Source organism: Arachis stenosperma, chromosome 7 (assembly GCF_014773155.1).
Source record: "Arachis stenosperma cultivar V10309 chromosome 7, arast.V10309.gnm1.PFL2, whole genome shotgun sequence".
NCBI classification, from domain to species: domain Eukaryota; kingdom Viridiplantae; phylum Streptophyta; class Magnoliopsida; order Fabales; family Fabaceae; genus Arachis; species Arachis stenosperma.
Window position 1 is genome coordinate 88,406,477 of NC_080383.1, and position 14,458 is coordinate 88,420,934.

At 27.6% G+C, this 14,458-nt stretch overlaps 1 protein-coding gene across 1 annotated transcript; it reads left to right on the top strand.

Moving 5' to 3' along the window:
* The first annotated feature begins 3,863 nt into the window (after positions 1-3,863).
* Positions 3,864-5,606, top strand: LOC130940079 (uncharacterized). Its single transcript, XM_057868129.1, has 4 exons — positions 3,864-3,987; positions 4,541-4,684; positions 4,784-5,051; positions 5,201-5,606. The coding sequence occupies exons 1-4, from the start codon at positions 3,864-3,866 to the stop codon at positions 5,604-5,606; spliced, it is 942 nt and encodes a 313-aa protein (XP_057724112.1).
* The last annotated feature ends 8,852 nt before the right edge of the window (positions 5,607-14,458 follow it).

Genomic DNA, 14,458 nt, shown 5'->3' on the forward strand with positions numbered 1-14,458 from the left:
GATGGCGGCGACGCAGCAGGACCAGCAAGTGTCGGAGAAATACGAAGGGTTCTGTGGTGATTTTTTGAAATTACCTGAAAGGTTAGGTTAGGTTAGGGTAACTAAAAATGAGTATTTGAGTGTTTTTTTTTTAATTGGGCTTTTTTGTTATGGAGTCTATTTAAGTTGGCTGGTAGTTAGCAGATATTAAGTTGGTTATCTAGCAGAATTCTTTTTATATTGAAAATAATAAAATGAAAATGAATATTATCAAAACAAAGTGAGACTCAAAAGTACTCTATATAGCTATTTATACAATTGTTGAAGTTTGAAATCATTTTGAAAATATACTATAGTACACAGGTCCATAATATACCTGTATACAGTAGTTATACACGTAAGTAGTAGTTGACCTAGCATTTGAACTATAACAAAAACCTATTTCTCTTGAAGATAATGATAATACAATGTAAAATGCCTTTTGCCTCAGATTTTTTAAATAAATATTTTAAATATTTTATTTATAGGTAAAAATAATTTGAACATAATTTATCCTTTTATCTTATTACTTATCACATTTACTGTATAAATGATTTGACTATCAACATATCTCATTTACATTATAAACAAGATAAGATACATACACCTATAAACGTATTATGGGTGCACACATGTTAACTAACAACTTATATCTCGTTTACAGTGTAAATGACAAATGAAGTCAAGCGTGTTCATGGATCAGATCCGATCCGTATATCCACGGTGTTTATCCGAATCTGATTGCGGATATTGATCCAATCCGCACATGATCTACATATCCAAAATTTGTGGGTTTTAGGTAGGTATCCACATATATATTCATGAATTTGCAAAAATAAATAAATAAATAAGTAAATATTCCTTTTATGTTTTATTTCAACTAATAATTATAATATATCGTATTATTTTATTTTTATTATTTAAGAAAAGTATGTTTAATAATATTTTAAGAGTAAACATGTTTAAAAGAGTGAAAAAAAAGAGATTTTATTGACATTTTTTAGTAAAAATAAGCTTTTTTGAAATATTTTTATGTTTTGGCGGTTATATATGATCTGATCTGCAAATGTGTGGATATCGGATCTAAGCTTAAAAACCGCGGATATTGAATCTGATCCGAACCAATGATGTTAGTGTAGATCCGATTGAAATTTTGGCTATATCTGAACCGATCTAAAAATCCGTGTTTACCCCTAAATGAGGAGTGTTGTTATATCTTAGGGTTAAGTACGATTTTAGTCCCTATGGTAGGGGCTGAAAATTTTTTCGTTCCCAATTTTTTTTTGCTTACAAAATTGTCCCTAATGTTAACTTAATTTTAAAATCATCCTTTTTACCAAATTTTTAATTTTTATTCTAAAAATACCCTTAATTAAAAAAAAAGAAAAAAAAGAAAATGGGTTAAGGGGGAAGGGGGAAGAGTATCACACGCAGGGGGGGTTGGTTTAGGGAACAAAAGGGGGAAGGGAAGGGAAGGGAAGGGGGAAGAGAAGGGGAAGGGCTACCGCCGCTGCCGCTCCTGCTCTTCGTCGTTCACCATTTTTGTTGCTCCTCCTCACCCTTGCCGTCGTTGTCGCCCTCATCTCGTGGCACCTCAATCTCGCAGCGTCGCAACTTACGCCCTAGCCTTGTCGCAACTCGCCCTCGCCTCGTCGTGGTGCGTCTGGCCCATGCCTCATGTTCCTTGTTGTCGTTGAAGAGGTGGTGGTGGTGTGCGAAATCTGCAACAAGGGTTTCCAAAGGGATTTTTGGTAATTATATTTATGGATTTTTGGTTCCTGTAATTGAAGATGAATTTAGAGATTTCTGATTATTGTAACTGCATCTAAGTTTTGTTAATGAAAGAGGAAGAATTTTAGTTCTGAGTTTTGTTAATGGTTCTAAGTTTTGATGATGATGATGATGATGATGATGATGATGATTTTCTTATTTTTCTAAGTTTTGCATCTGGGTTCTTGTTTTTCTGGGTTTTTGACGATGATGATGATGATTTTCTGATGTTTCTTCTTATGATTCCATTATCTATTGTTATTGTTGTTGTTGTTGTTGTTGTTCTTCTTCTTCTTCTTCTTCTTCTTCTTCTAATTGCTTTTGTTGTTGTTCTTCTTCTGATTTTATTTTCCATTGTTGTTGTTGCTGTTGTGCTTCTGGTTGTTGCTATTGTTTCGTTGGTGTTGCTTTTTCTTCTGCTTCAACTTCTGGTTCAGCTTCAGCTTCTAGTTCTGCTTCTCTAGATTTTGGGAAAGAAGGGTGAAGGACATTTTCGTCTGAGTGACAATTTTAAAATTAAGTTAAATCTTAGGGATAATTTTGTAAGCAAAAAAGGGTTGGGGACGAAAAAAATTTTCAGCCCCCTACCTTAGGGACAAAAATTGTACTTAACCTATCTTATATAAGCCCATTTGAGCATATCTCATTTACAGTGTAAACGATTTGATTATCAACATGTGTTACTTAACACATGTGCATCTGTGATATACATACATGATACACTTACAGATGTATGTGTTTTAATCTTTTTTTACAGTGTAAATGAAATATATTAATAATCAAATTATTTACACGATAAATGGAATGAATAATAAGACACAAAAAGATAAATCGTGTCCACATTACCTATACTTTTAAATAAAATATTTAGATATTTATTAAAAAAATTCCTTTACCTCACACTATAAAATAATCAAACTTCTCTCAAATTAAGAAAATGGTTAAAATAATAATTTAAGAGTTTACCACCAAACTTGCTTAATGAATGGCAAAAAGTGTATTATTAATTAGTAGTGTAACTACGTATATTAATATTGTACTCTCTGAAGTCTGAACTACCAAAAATTACAGTTAAAAAATATTAAAACTACAAGTTATCCAAAATTTAGATGTTTGCTTTTGTGATTAAAGAAACTTCCTAGTTATTATATATTTGTATCATTATCATGGTTCTAAAAGCCAATCGGCTGATCGAATTGGTCCAACAAGAAACCAACGATCACAACGGTATAGTCCTATGTCTAAAACCGCCAATTGAAGAACCACCCAAAAATCGTCAAACCGTCCGATTGGACCGGACCATAAATCGGCCATTTTTTTATAAACGACGCCATTTTGCTTCATTTAAAAAAAAGAAACCCCACGCGTGAGTCACGTCCCCTTCCCCCAACCCCCCTCCTTCGTGCATTTTGTCACTCAGCATTCAACAAAGAACTAAAAGCCTTCTTCAAAGTTCAAAAATCTAAAACCAAAATCCTAGCATCTTCAACAGTTCCACCACCGTCGTTTGTGGTTTTCGGTGCCACTGCGGCTTTCCTCTTCGCCCTGTCCCAAACCCAAATCCTCTATTCTATCTCTGCTTCGAGCTGCTTGCTGTCATGTCGCCGTCGTCTAGTCACTGTCCTGCTCTCCATCGCGCTACAACACTATCGAAGGTTAGTGAATAGTGACAATGCTTACAAGATTTTTCCTTTTAGTTATGGTCTGTTCTAATTACAGAGATTTTGTGTTGTTGTTGAAATTATTGATAAAATAGCTTTGTTATGCTGCTGCTGCTTTTTAATTTCTGAATCTGCTGTTTTTGAATTTTTGTTGATAAATTTATTGATTTTAGGGTTTAGGATAATTATTTGTTGCTGTTTTTTAATTTTTGTTGCTGATTTATTTGATTTCTGGCTCTGTTGTGCTGTTTGTGTTTTTGATTAAATTTATGAGAGTTGTCTTTCACTGTGGTGTTTATTTATTGATTTCTGTTATGGATGATTATTTGTTGAATGATTATTTGATTTTTGGCTCTGCTGTGTTGTTACTATTTTTAACTTTGTTGATGATTTATTGATCTCAATTATGGATTTATGGATGATTGTATTAATCAAGAAGCAATTGCTGATAATAATGCATCTGTGAATAATAATTTGTCTGTCGATCCTCCTATTTCGAATGATGCTGCTAATTCTTATCCTCCTAGTTCTAACGATAGTCAGTCACAAGATTCTTTTAATTTACAAGAAAAATAAATCTAGCTTAAAAATATATTGCTTTACAAGTAGTGAATGAAAATCCACAATATCAATGTTTATTTTGTCTACAAGTATTTATTGGAGGCAGAATTCACAAAATGATGAAACATTTGGCAAAGATTACTGGAAACGTAAAAAAGTGTCCTAAAATTTCGTATGATGTGAAAAAATAGATGGAAAGCTTATTGAAATAAATTCAGAGCAACAAAAGCAAAAGAAAAGTAAGCTTTAGTGAAGAGGGTGGTGATGAGATAGAGGATGCGATTGATGAAGCAATAGTTTAAGAAGAATAGCAACGTACTTCAGTCAGCAAGTGGTTGGAGGCGAGCCAAAAAAGAAAGCCAAAGTCATTCCTCTTATGTTTGCACCAAGAACAACTTCAGAAGCTCAATCAAGTCTTAAAAGTATTTTGCAAAACAAAGAGGCGATACACGAGGTTGATAAACGGTTTGCTCGGTGGCTTTTGGATTGTAGAATTTCCTTTGATGTAGTGATGTCACCATTTTTTCAAGATATGCTGGATGGTGTTGTTGGTATTGGACCTGGTTATAGGGGTTCTTCTTATGATAAATTAAGGGTTCTCTTGTTGGCTGATCTTAAAAGAGAATGTCAAATGCTAGTTGATAGTTATGGGAGTGCATGGAGAGAAACCGAATGTACCCTCATGGCTGATGGTTGGACAGATCAAAGATAAAGAACATTTATAAATTTCTTGGTGTATTGCTCTAAAGGTTTGTGCTTTGTAAAATCTGTAGATGCTTCAAATATGGTAAAAAATATTTCAATGTTATATCACTTGTTTTCTGAGGTGACTGAATGGATTGACCCTAATGATATTGTGTATGTTGTGACTGATAATGCGGCCAATTATATTATAGTTGGTAGGCTTATCAATAAAAAATATGAGAATATTTATTGGTCACCATGTGCTGCTCATTGCCTTAATCTTATTCTGAAAGATGTAAGCAGTATGGCGCATATTTCTATCCTTGCATCACGTGCTTCAAAGATTACAGTATTTGTGTATAATCATATGGTTTTCTTATCTTGGCTTAGAAAAAGACCTTCTTCAAAAGAAATTGTACGTCTTGGTACAACTCGTTTTGCAACCGTGTTTATCACATTGAAGAGCATCTTTGAACATAAAGTTGATTTGCAAGCTTTGATTGTAGAGCTGCGAGTGCTATTATTTTAGATAGTAAATTTTGGGATGATTTCTTTACTACATGTAAAATTGTGGATCCTTTGATTAAATTGCTGAGGATTGTTGATGCTGATGATAAACCACCATTGAGATATGTATATGAAGGAATGCTAAGAGCAGAAGATGCAACTAAAGAGATGTTTAAGCAAAACAAGACTGCATATCAGTTGTACACAGATATTATCAACTCAAGATGGAACAAGCATTTGAAGAAAGATCTTTATGCTGCAGATTACTTCCTGAATCTTTTTTTTTTATATGAAAATGATAAAGAAGCACCTGATTTTATGCGAGGTTTACTTGATCTTGTTATCTTGTATTGCAAGTGTAACAATTTGGATTCAGTTGAGGCAATGAAAGAAATGCATTTATAGAGAGATAGGAAGGAAAGCTTCGATAGACCAGAGGCTATTCGAGCTACAAAACAACTTAAGCCTGGTACGAATATTTGTTTAATAGTAACTTGTTTTATGCTTTTATTTTCTTAATTAATAACTACTAATATGTTATGGTTTTATAATTGGTTGATGAATGATGAAAGTTGTTCGGTAGTTCTTCTCCATGTTTACAAAGGATAGCTGATCGCATTCTTAGCCAAGCATATGCTTTTTCTGGGTGTGAGAGGAATTGGAGTCTTTTTTATTAGATTCATACAAAAAGAAGAAATAGATTATAACATGATAGACTGAATGACATTATTTGCGTTACCTATAATTTGCATTTTAAATCTAGGTAATATATGTTTCATGCAATATCATATTATTTCATAATTATGATAACAAATTTGTAAATTATTAATTTTTCATATATTGTATTTAAATTTTTAGGAAGGAAAAAGAAAGCAAAAGATACAATATGATTGATCCAATTGATTATGAAAGCATCAATTTAGTTGATCTTTAGGTGGTGGAAGAGGTTGTAGAGAAAGAGTCTGATCTTTCTAGTAATGTGGATGACTTATTGCGTGAGTATTATAGTTTATTTTCTGATGATTTATTAGAATGTTGTTAGTTTTTAATATAATAACATGTGTATTTTATTAGGTGATATCGATGCTGATTTATATCAAAGTAACGGTAGTAGTATTCTTCTGCTCAAGAGGGTAGAAATGACAATGAAGATGATCACACAAAAGGAAATCTACAACAAATTTTTGCGGATTTTGATTATTGATGACAAATTTTTATGTTGCCATTTAATATTTAGATAATTCTTTTTACTATTTAACTTTTAAGATTGTATTTTGATAAGATTATATGGTGTTGGTTGGTGATATTTTATGTAATATTTTAAATTTAAAAAATATTTTATAATTTATATTAGACTATAATTATATTTTAAGATATTTATTTATTATATTATTTTAACACAATTTTTTTCAGATAAGCCATAGCTGGATTAGTTAGACTAATAAATCAGTAAATCAGTAACTATAATAAATCAATGATTAATCCGATTCTCAAAACCTTAATCATTATATTATATTATATCTTATAATTTCCAACTTCCACCCATATAGGAGGACGTATAATTAATAAACTTTTTTAATAATAATAATAATAATAATAATAATAATAATAATAATAATAATAATCTCTCCTCTTTTGGAAAACTAATAAATAATTTAATGTCCAAATGAAATTAATTATATAAATATATCAATAAATTTTATTTTACATCACTGTGATGCTAAGAAAGACTTTTGTTTTTTTTTTTTCTTTTTTCATAAAAAGAATGACTTTATATATTGCATGCATCATGCTGCTCTGTCACGTAATTTTCATTTGGAACTTTGGAATCTTATTATTTATTATAATATTGTGCACATACATAATGTGCGTTAAGTATATAAAACGTGCTTTTGTCTTTTATTCATGGCTGCACTTTACTCTTAAAAGGACAAGAGAATCATAGCTACGCTATGCAGGAAACTTCTCAGTCTCAGGCATTAGAAGTTTGAACATGCATGCAATTTTCTGCTATTATAGTTTAAGGATTAACAATATAATATGTTTATATATGCATATTTTTTTCCCACTAATTTCATATAAATTAATTTTTTTTTCAGATGGATAAAGAGTGGGAGGCTCATAGGATGTCTAAAACAAGATAGGCAGATGGGCAGATGGCTATGGAGCATCAAAGAATTAATCAGGGTAAAAATAAATAAATAAATAAATAAATAACAATGGAAAATTATTCTAAAAAATATAAACAATAAATAAGTTCTTGATATATTTAAAAATATAATAAAATTAATCAGATATAAATATGTTTTATCAAAAAAATTTTACTAATCATATTTTGATGTGATTTTTGTTAATATTATTGAAAAATAATACGTTTTTATTTTTAAATTTGATAATTTTATGTCAAAAATATTTATTTTAATCAATTTTATTTTGTAAATGACTGAATTTAAAAAAAAAATTAAAACAAGACTAGAAATCGAAGGCTTAGATGTAACACTCCAATTTTTTAAAAATCAAATAATTAGTTATTTATGAGTTATTATATTATATTGAGAATTTATTTTAAAAAAAATTATTTTTAACAAAATTAATTAAATAAAATTTTAAGATTTTTGAAGTATAATTTAATTATGACTTATTCTATTAGTTTAAATTATTTACTAAAAATTATTTTGGTAAACAAAATTTAAATTAATTTTTTAAATATTATTATTATTATTATTATTTTTATTATATCATTATTATTATTATTACTTATTATCATTATTATATTATTATTATTTTCTTAGTTTAATTTATATTTGGCAAAGGCCTTTAAAAAAAATCAAAGAAAATTAAAGGAAGTAACGTGGCTATATATATATATATATATATATATATATATATATATATATATATTTATGTGTTCATGACACATATACCTCCTTTATTTAATAACTAATAACGTTTGGAGGAATCATCATCAATCACCTTTGTTCCTTTCATTTTACCACCGTACCGAACCAACCTTAAGGAAAATAAGAAAAAGAGAGACCATGGGTGAGGGAGAAACCGTGACTTTCTTGACTTTTGGGCTTCAATTTCTTGCGATTTATAATTTTAATAAAAAAATTTATTCCAATAAAAGTATTTGTATCCACCTTTTTTACGTGTTAACGTTATTTTTGTTCTGTGGAAGCTAATGGTGACGTAGTTCTCCTTTTTCTTGAGTTCGGCCAATTAGAATTCTAGAAGGTACAGATGATTTCTGACGTTTTCTCTTCAGCAGCTCGATTAAAAAGCTTCTCCGAGACTTTGAGTATTTTGATTTCGTACAGAAGTAAGGTTTGGTAACTTTATAATAATTAAATGTGAATTTGATAATTGAATGTTGATTTGGTTGATTATTGTTTGAGTTTGAATGAGTTAATTTGGTTGAATTATTATTGTTGATTGCGATTTGTTAGTTCGGCTATATATGAACGGCCATTTAGGATATTTTGGTAAATTTTGGGTTGGAATATCGTTAAGAATAAAGTATAAATTTGGTGAGATTTGATGGTCAATAGATTAAATTAAAAGTTACGAAGGATCGGTAACTGAGAAACTCGAAAACGGATTAAAATAAAAGTAATATTTTGAAAGGAAATGGGCTAAGAATTTCAGTTTTGGTTTAAGAGAAAGATTAATAATTCAATTGTATTTTTCAGGGGATAAAATGGGTATTTTGTAAAAGACCAGGGTTGTTTTATAAATATGAAAATAAGTGGGGTTCAAATATAATTTTATAAAATATTGAAGTTAAAAATAGAATATTAAAAAGTTCGTAATTTAAAAAGTAATTAATAAAAGTTTAAAAATAAGGTTTTATAAATTAAGTTTTAAAAGAAGATTATAAATATTATTTTAAATACTTCCTTAAAATTATTTATTTATATTAAAATAAATTATTATTATAATTAGTATTTATTAAATATATTATTTTGTAAAAATATTATAATGTGTAATCTTAATGAGTAAGCAGGCAAGCAAAGTAATTCAAAAAGCTTTAGAGAACGCAGACTTAATTAAAGAACTTTATAATTGTTTTCCATAAGACACTTAGGGAAAGGCGAGAGAACAATGTGAGGATAATTTATATTATGAACGATAAGAAAGAAAGAAAAAGAAAGAAAAGAAAAGGAAAGAAAAATATTAAAGAAACTTCTGCCACAGAAGAGCAGAGAGCAAAGACTAAAGGAATCTAAAGAACCTCTGCCACAGGAGAGCAGAGAGTAGAAATAAAAGAAACGAAAAAAAGAACAAGCTAAGATGATTATGTATTGCAAAAGACGAGCAGAGATATGGTGGTGAGTCCACCGAGATTTGCTACTAGAGATACATCGGCCAATCCAGGGGATGGTCGCACCTGTAAGACAGAGGTTGCTTACAGAGGTTATCGCTACATACATTGGCTAGAGAGAGCCTCACCTGTAAGACAGAGGTTGCTTACAGAGATTATGTTTGCATACATCGGCTCAAGAGAGTCGCACTTGTAAGACAGAGGTACATAGGTTATGACATTAGAAACTAAACTCAGACAAAGGTTGCTGAGTTGCGTTGGGAGCGGGTCGAAACCGACAGATGAACTCATTACCTGCACTAGAAATAGACATGCATCATACTTGTTTGTGCATACTTGTTTGTGATTGTGTTTTCTATGATTGTGTGTGCTTGTGATTGGTTTCTGTGTTATATAATTATTGAATTGAAATGTCCCTTATTGACTGTTATTGCTGACCAAGTATATATAAAATGAACTAAACTTCTAATTCCGATCCTACTAAGAACTCCCCAGTTCTTACCCTTCATCTCCACCCCTTTTAGCTACAGGTGCGAAGGCTTATTGCGAAGCTGCGGGAGCACAGAGGAATACATTTACGAGTTGAGTTGTTAGAATTTATTTTCCACTCGCGTTGTTAGTTAGAGTTTTATTCAGAGGGTTAGGTTCTGTAATTGCTTTTGTATGTAATACTACAGCGTATTATTAATATTAATTATGTGAATATGTGTTGTTTGTACATGTTGAAAAAGTTGTGGTTTTAGTAAAACCATTGATAGATTTACATATAAAGGCTCAATATTAAATAGATAATAAAAAGAATTAGGTTAGTAACGCCTTACTTTTGGTACGATCATGAGATGCTAAAAGTTAGGGTGTTACATTATAGTATCAGAGCAGTTCGTTCCTTTTAGTGCCTTGAGAATGGACTGACTATGCTTCACTGCATACTCTGAGTGTCTGTCATTGGTGTACAAATTCCCAGACTTCGTACAACTGTACTAGCAAGTGCACTGGGTCGTCCAAGTAATACCTGAGCGAGTCAGAGTCGATCCCACGAGAATTATGGCTTGAAGTGAGCTATGGTTATCTTGCAGGTCTTAATCAGGCAGATAGAAGAGTTATTGGTTTGAATTTGGTTAAAATCATAAAAGGAATAAAAAAGGGTAATCAGAACTCCAAAGTTGTGTAAATTATGATAAGAAGGTGGTTAAGACTTGGAGATGCTTTGTCCTTCTGGATTAACTAAATTAATTATAATTGTTTGGCTTAGTAAATAAGTTAAATAAAAAATATCTTATAAATATGCCAAGACAAAATTATAACACTTCAAAAATTATTAGTTAAAATACATAAAATAAAAAAATTAATTCTAAGTAAAACAAAATTAATTTATTTATTTCAATCAAATTAAATAATTAATATAATTGATTAGTTATAATTAATGTGGTAAAATAAAATATTAAATAATTTAATATTTATTTTTATCAAATTAAATAAATAATTAATTATAGTACTTTTAAAACTATTAATCAAAATACATAGGATAAAAAAATTAATACCTAAAACAAAATTAATTTATTTATTTCAATCAAATAAAATAATTAATTTAATTGACTAATTATAACTAATATGGTCAAATAAAATATTAAATAATGTGATATTTATCTTAATTAAATTAAATAAATGTTTAGTTGATTAATATATCAAAATGAATCAAATAAAATAAATAAATAAAATATTTAAATTGACGTTAATTAAAAAAAATCTTGTTTTATTAATATATAATAGATAATAGTTTATTAAAGTTTTTAAAAATTAAATCACAGCACAACTTTTCAGAGGAAATAATGTTCTTGTTCCCATATACTGCTATCATTACATTAGATCACGCGGCAAATTAAATTGTTAGTTTGTGCAGCATTTAGCACGTTAAAAAAAAAAACAGTAATCTATATTAATAGATAAGCGTGCAAAAAATTGCAATGTCAATTACTTATTGCCGTGATGATAAAAAATAAATAAGCATTTAGATTACATGTTATAAGAGCATTGTTGCTTTACTATAAAAATCGTCTCGCTTCTATAACGAATATCTAATTGATGGTGAACATTTAATTAGATAATAAATTACAAGAATATATTACTAGAAATATTAAATTTGATACTAAAAGAAAAAATATAAATAATAAATATAAATTTAAAATTTAAAATAAAAATATTTAAGATTAAAAAAGAAAATAAAAAAATTGATAAACAACGATTCAAAATATTAATGTGACAATAAATTGAATTAAATAATATAATTTAAATTTATTAAATTAAATTATTAACATAATAAATTAATTATAATTATTTGGCTCAATAAAATAAGTTAAATAAAAAAATATCTTATAAATATGCCATGTAAAAATTATAATGTTTTTAAAAATTATTAATCAAAATATATAAGACAAAAAACTTAATGCAAATTAAAACAAAATTAATGAATTTATTTCAGTTAAATTAAATAATCAATATGTTTTATTAGTTATAGTTAATATGGTCAAATAAAATATTAAATAATTTGATATTTATTTTAATTAAATCAAATAAATAATTAACTATATATAATACTTTTAAAATCTATTAATCTATCAAAATACATAAGTAAAAAATTAATGCAAATTAAAAGAAAATTAATTTATTTATTCTAGAGAAATCAAATAATTAATTTAATGATTAGTTATAATTAATATTTTTAAATAAAATATTAAATAATATGATATTTATTAAATCAAATTAAATAAATGATTAATTAATTAATGCGTTTAAATGAATCAAAGAAAATAAATTAAAAAAATACCTTCACTAACATATCACGATAATTATGTTATTAATTTAAAAAAATAATTTTAATAATATATAATAGATAGACTAATAAAGTTTTTAAAAGCTAAATCATTGCACAATTTTTTGGAGAAAATAATGTTCTTGTTCCCATATTCTGCTATTATTATTATACTAGAAGATCATGCTGCAAATTAAATTGTTAAATTATGCAACAGTTAACACGTTAAAAAAAAAGGCTGTAATCTGTATTAATAGAGAAGCGTGCAAAAAAATTCATTGTCAATTATGTATTGTGTTCTGATGATAAAAAATAGAATTCAGCTAATATATGTGCTAAAAACACATAATAAATTTATTATTAATGAATAATTTTAAATATTTTTATTTAATAAATATAAAATAAATATATTAAAAATTTAAATTTTTATATTTTAAATAAAAAAATTTTAGTTTATAAATTTAATATGTGTCTCTAAAACATAAAATAGATAAACTCTAAAAAATAAATAAATAAATAACCATCTAGATTATATGTTATAACTTACATGAACATTGTTCCTTTACTATAAATATGGTTTCACTTAGCATGTATAACAAAGAACAAAACTAAAGAAGAAGAAGAAGAATATCTCTTTCCTATATATATTGAAGTAGTAGTGAACAAAAGAAGAAAAATGAAGTTCGTCTCGATTCTTATAATAATTGCAATAATAATTTTGTTTATTGGGTTGGTGATCGGCGCATATTTCCTGGACAAGAAGCTATGTTCGAGTAAGGAGACAGACTCGGACGAAGAGGCCAATGCATCCTAGACGTACAATGTGCATCACAGTCAAGTTTTCACTTATTTTAGTCATTATATAACATTTTATTAAGAATATATTTAGTTTGTATTTTTATTTTTAATATTTTTATTTTTAAAATTTTACGAAAAAAAGAGATAAAATAAAAAATAAGATTTTATTATTTTTATTGTTTTTTTTATATAAAATTTTAAAAACAAAAAATATTGAAAATAAAAATAAAAAATGAAAACACATACACACTAATATTTCTAAACTAAGTTTAAGTCTTATTTATATTCAAATTTTATGAAATATTTAAAGAAATTTAATATATATATATATATATAATATATATATATATATATATATATATATATTGAATAATTAGTTTTTATTAAAATTGTTACTAGTTAAAAAATATAAATAGATCTAGAGATACTAACATAAAAAATAGGCAAGCTAAATTATAAAAGTAAAAATAATGACAAATTTTATTCATATTAAATAATCATAAAAAAAACATCATAGTCACAATTGTAATTACTCAATAAAGATAAAATAAGACATACAAAAAGTTCTAATTCTCTTAATTTGCATAACTATGACAAAAACAACCGCCTATTCTCCCTCTTTAATATGAATTTGGGTAAGTGCTTAACGTTCCGTATCTACGCCCTTAAGATCTCGCTTCTAATAGTGCATTGGTCTTTTCAGCTCAATCGAGTAGTGAGTGTATTGTTTCGTGCTGTGTCGTTCCTGAAGATGGTACGGAGGGAGGGGTAATAAACAAAAATTTCTCAATAATTTATCTATATGGTGTCATCGTATCCATTCCCAGTCACTTCGAAATTTAAAATAAAAATAATGATAATACAATGTTATTCAATTATTATTTTCAAAAGTCTTTGTTAGTTGGAGTGGTGTGACTTTTAGATGCTTTTCAATTGTTCTTGTTACGACACATGTGACTTGTGACTAAATGTAGCCTATAATGTTAAATCACACATAATGCAAACATATGAACCTTGACTTTGTATCTCTTAACATTCTCCTAATTTTTCTTTACATGAAAAGAAAACAAACCCTTACTGACCTAAAAACTCTTATGCAATGCATAAAATAGACTTTAACTTTTTTTTTAATTGTTTTTTAACATTATTTTAACTTTGGAAGGTATTAAACTCAAACCGGTATAAAGTGGTAGAACTCCCCTCACTACTAGGGTTTAGATATTTACTAACAGTTTTTATTTAATATTTAAAATGTTAACTATACTAATAAAATTATACTTTTAGTAACATTTGCAAAATAAATGTTAAAAAATATATTTTTTCTTA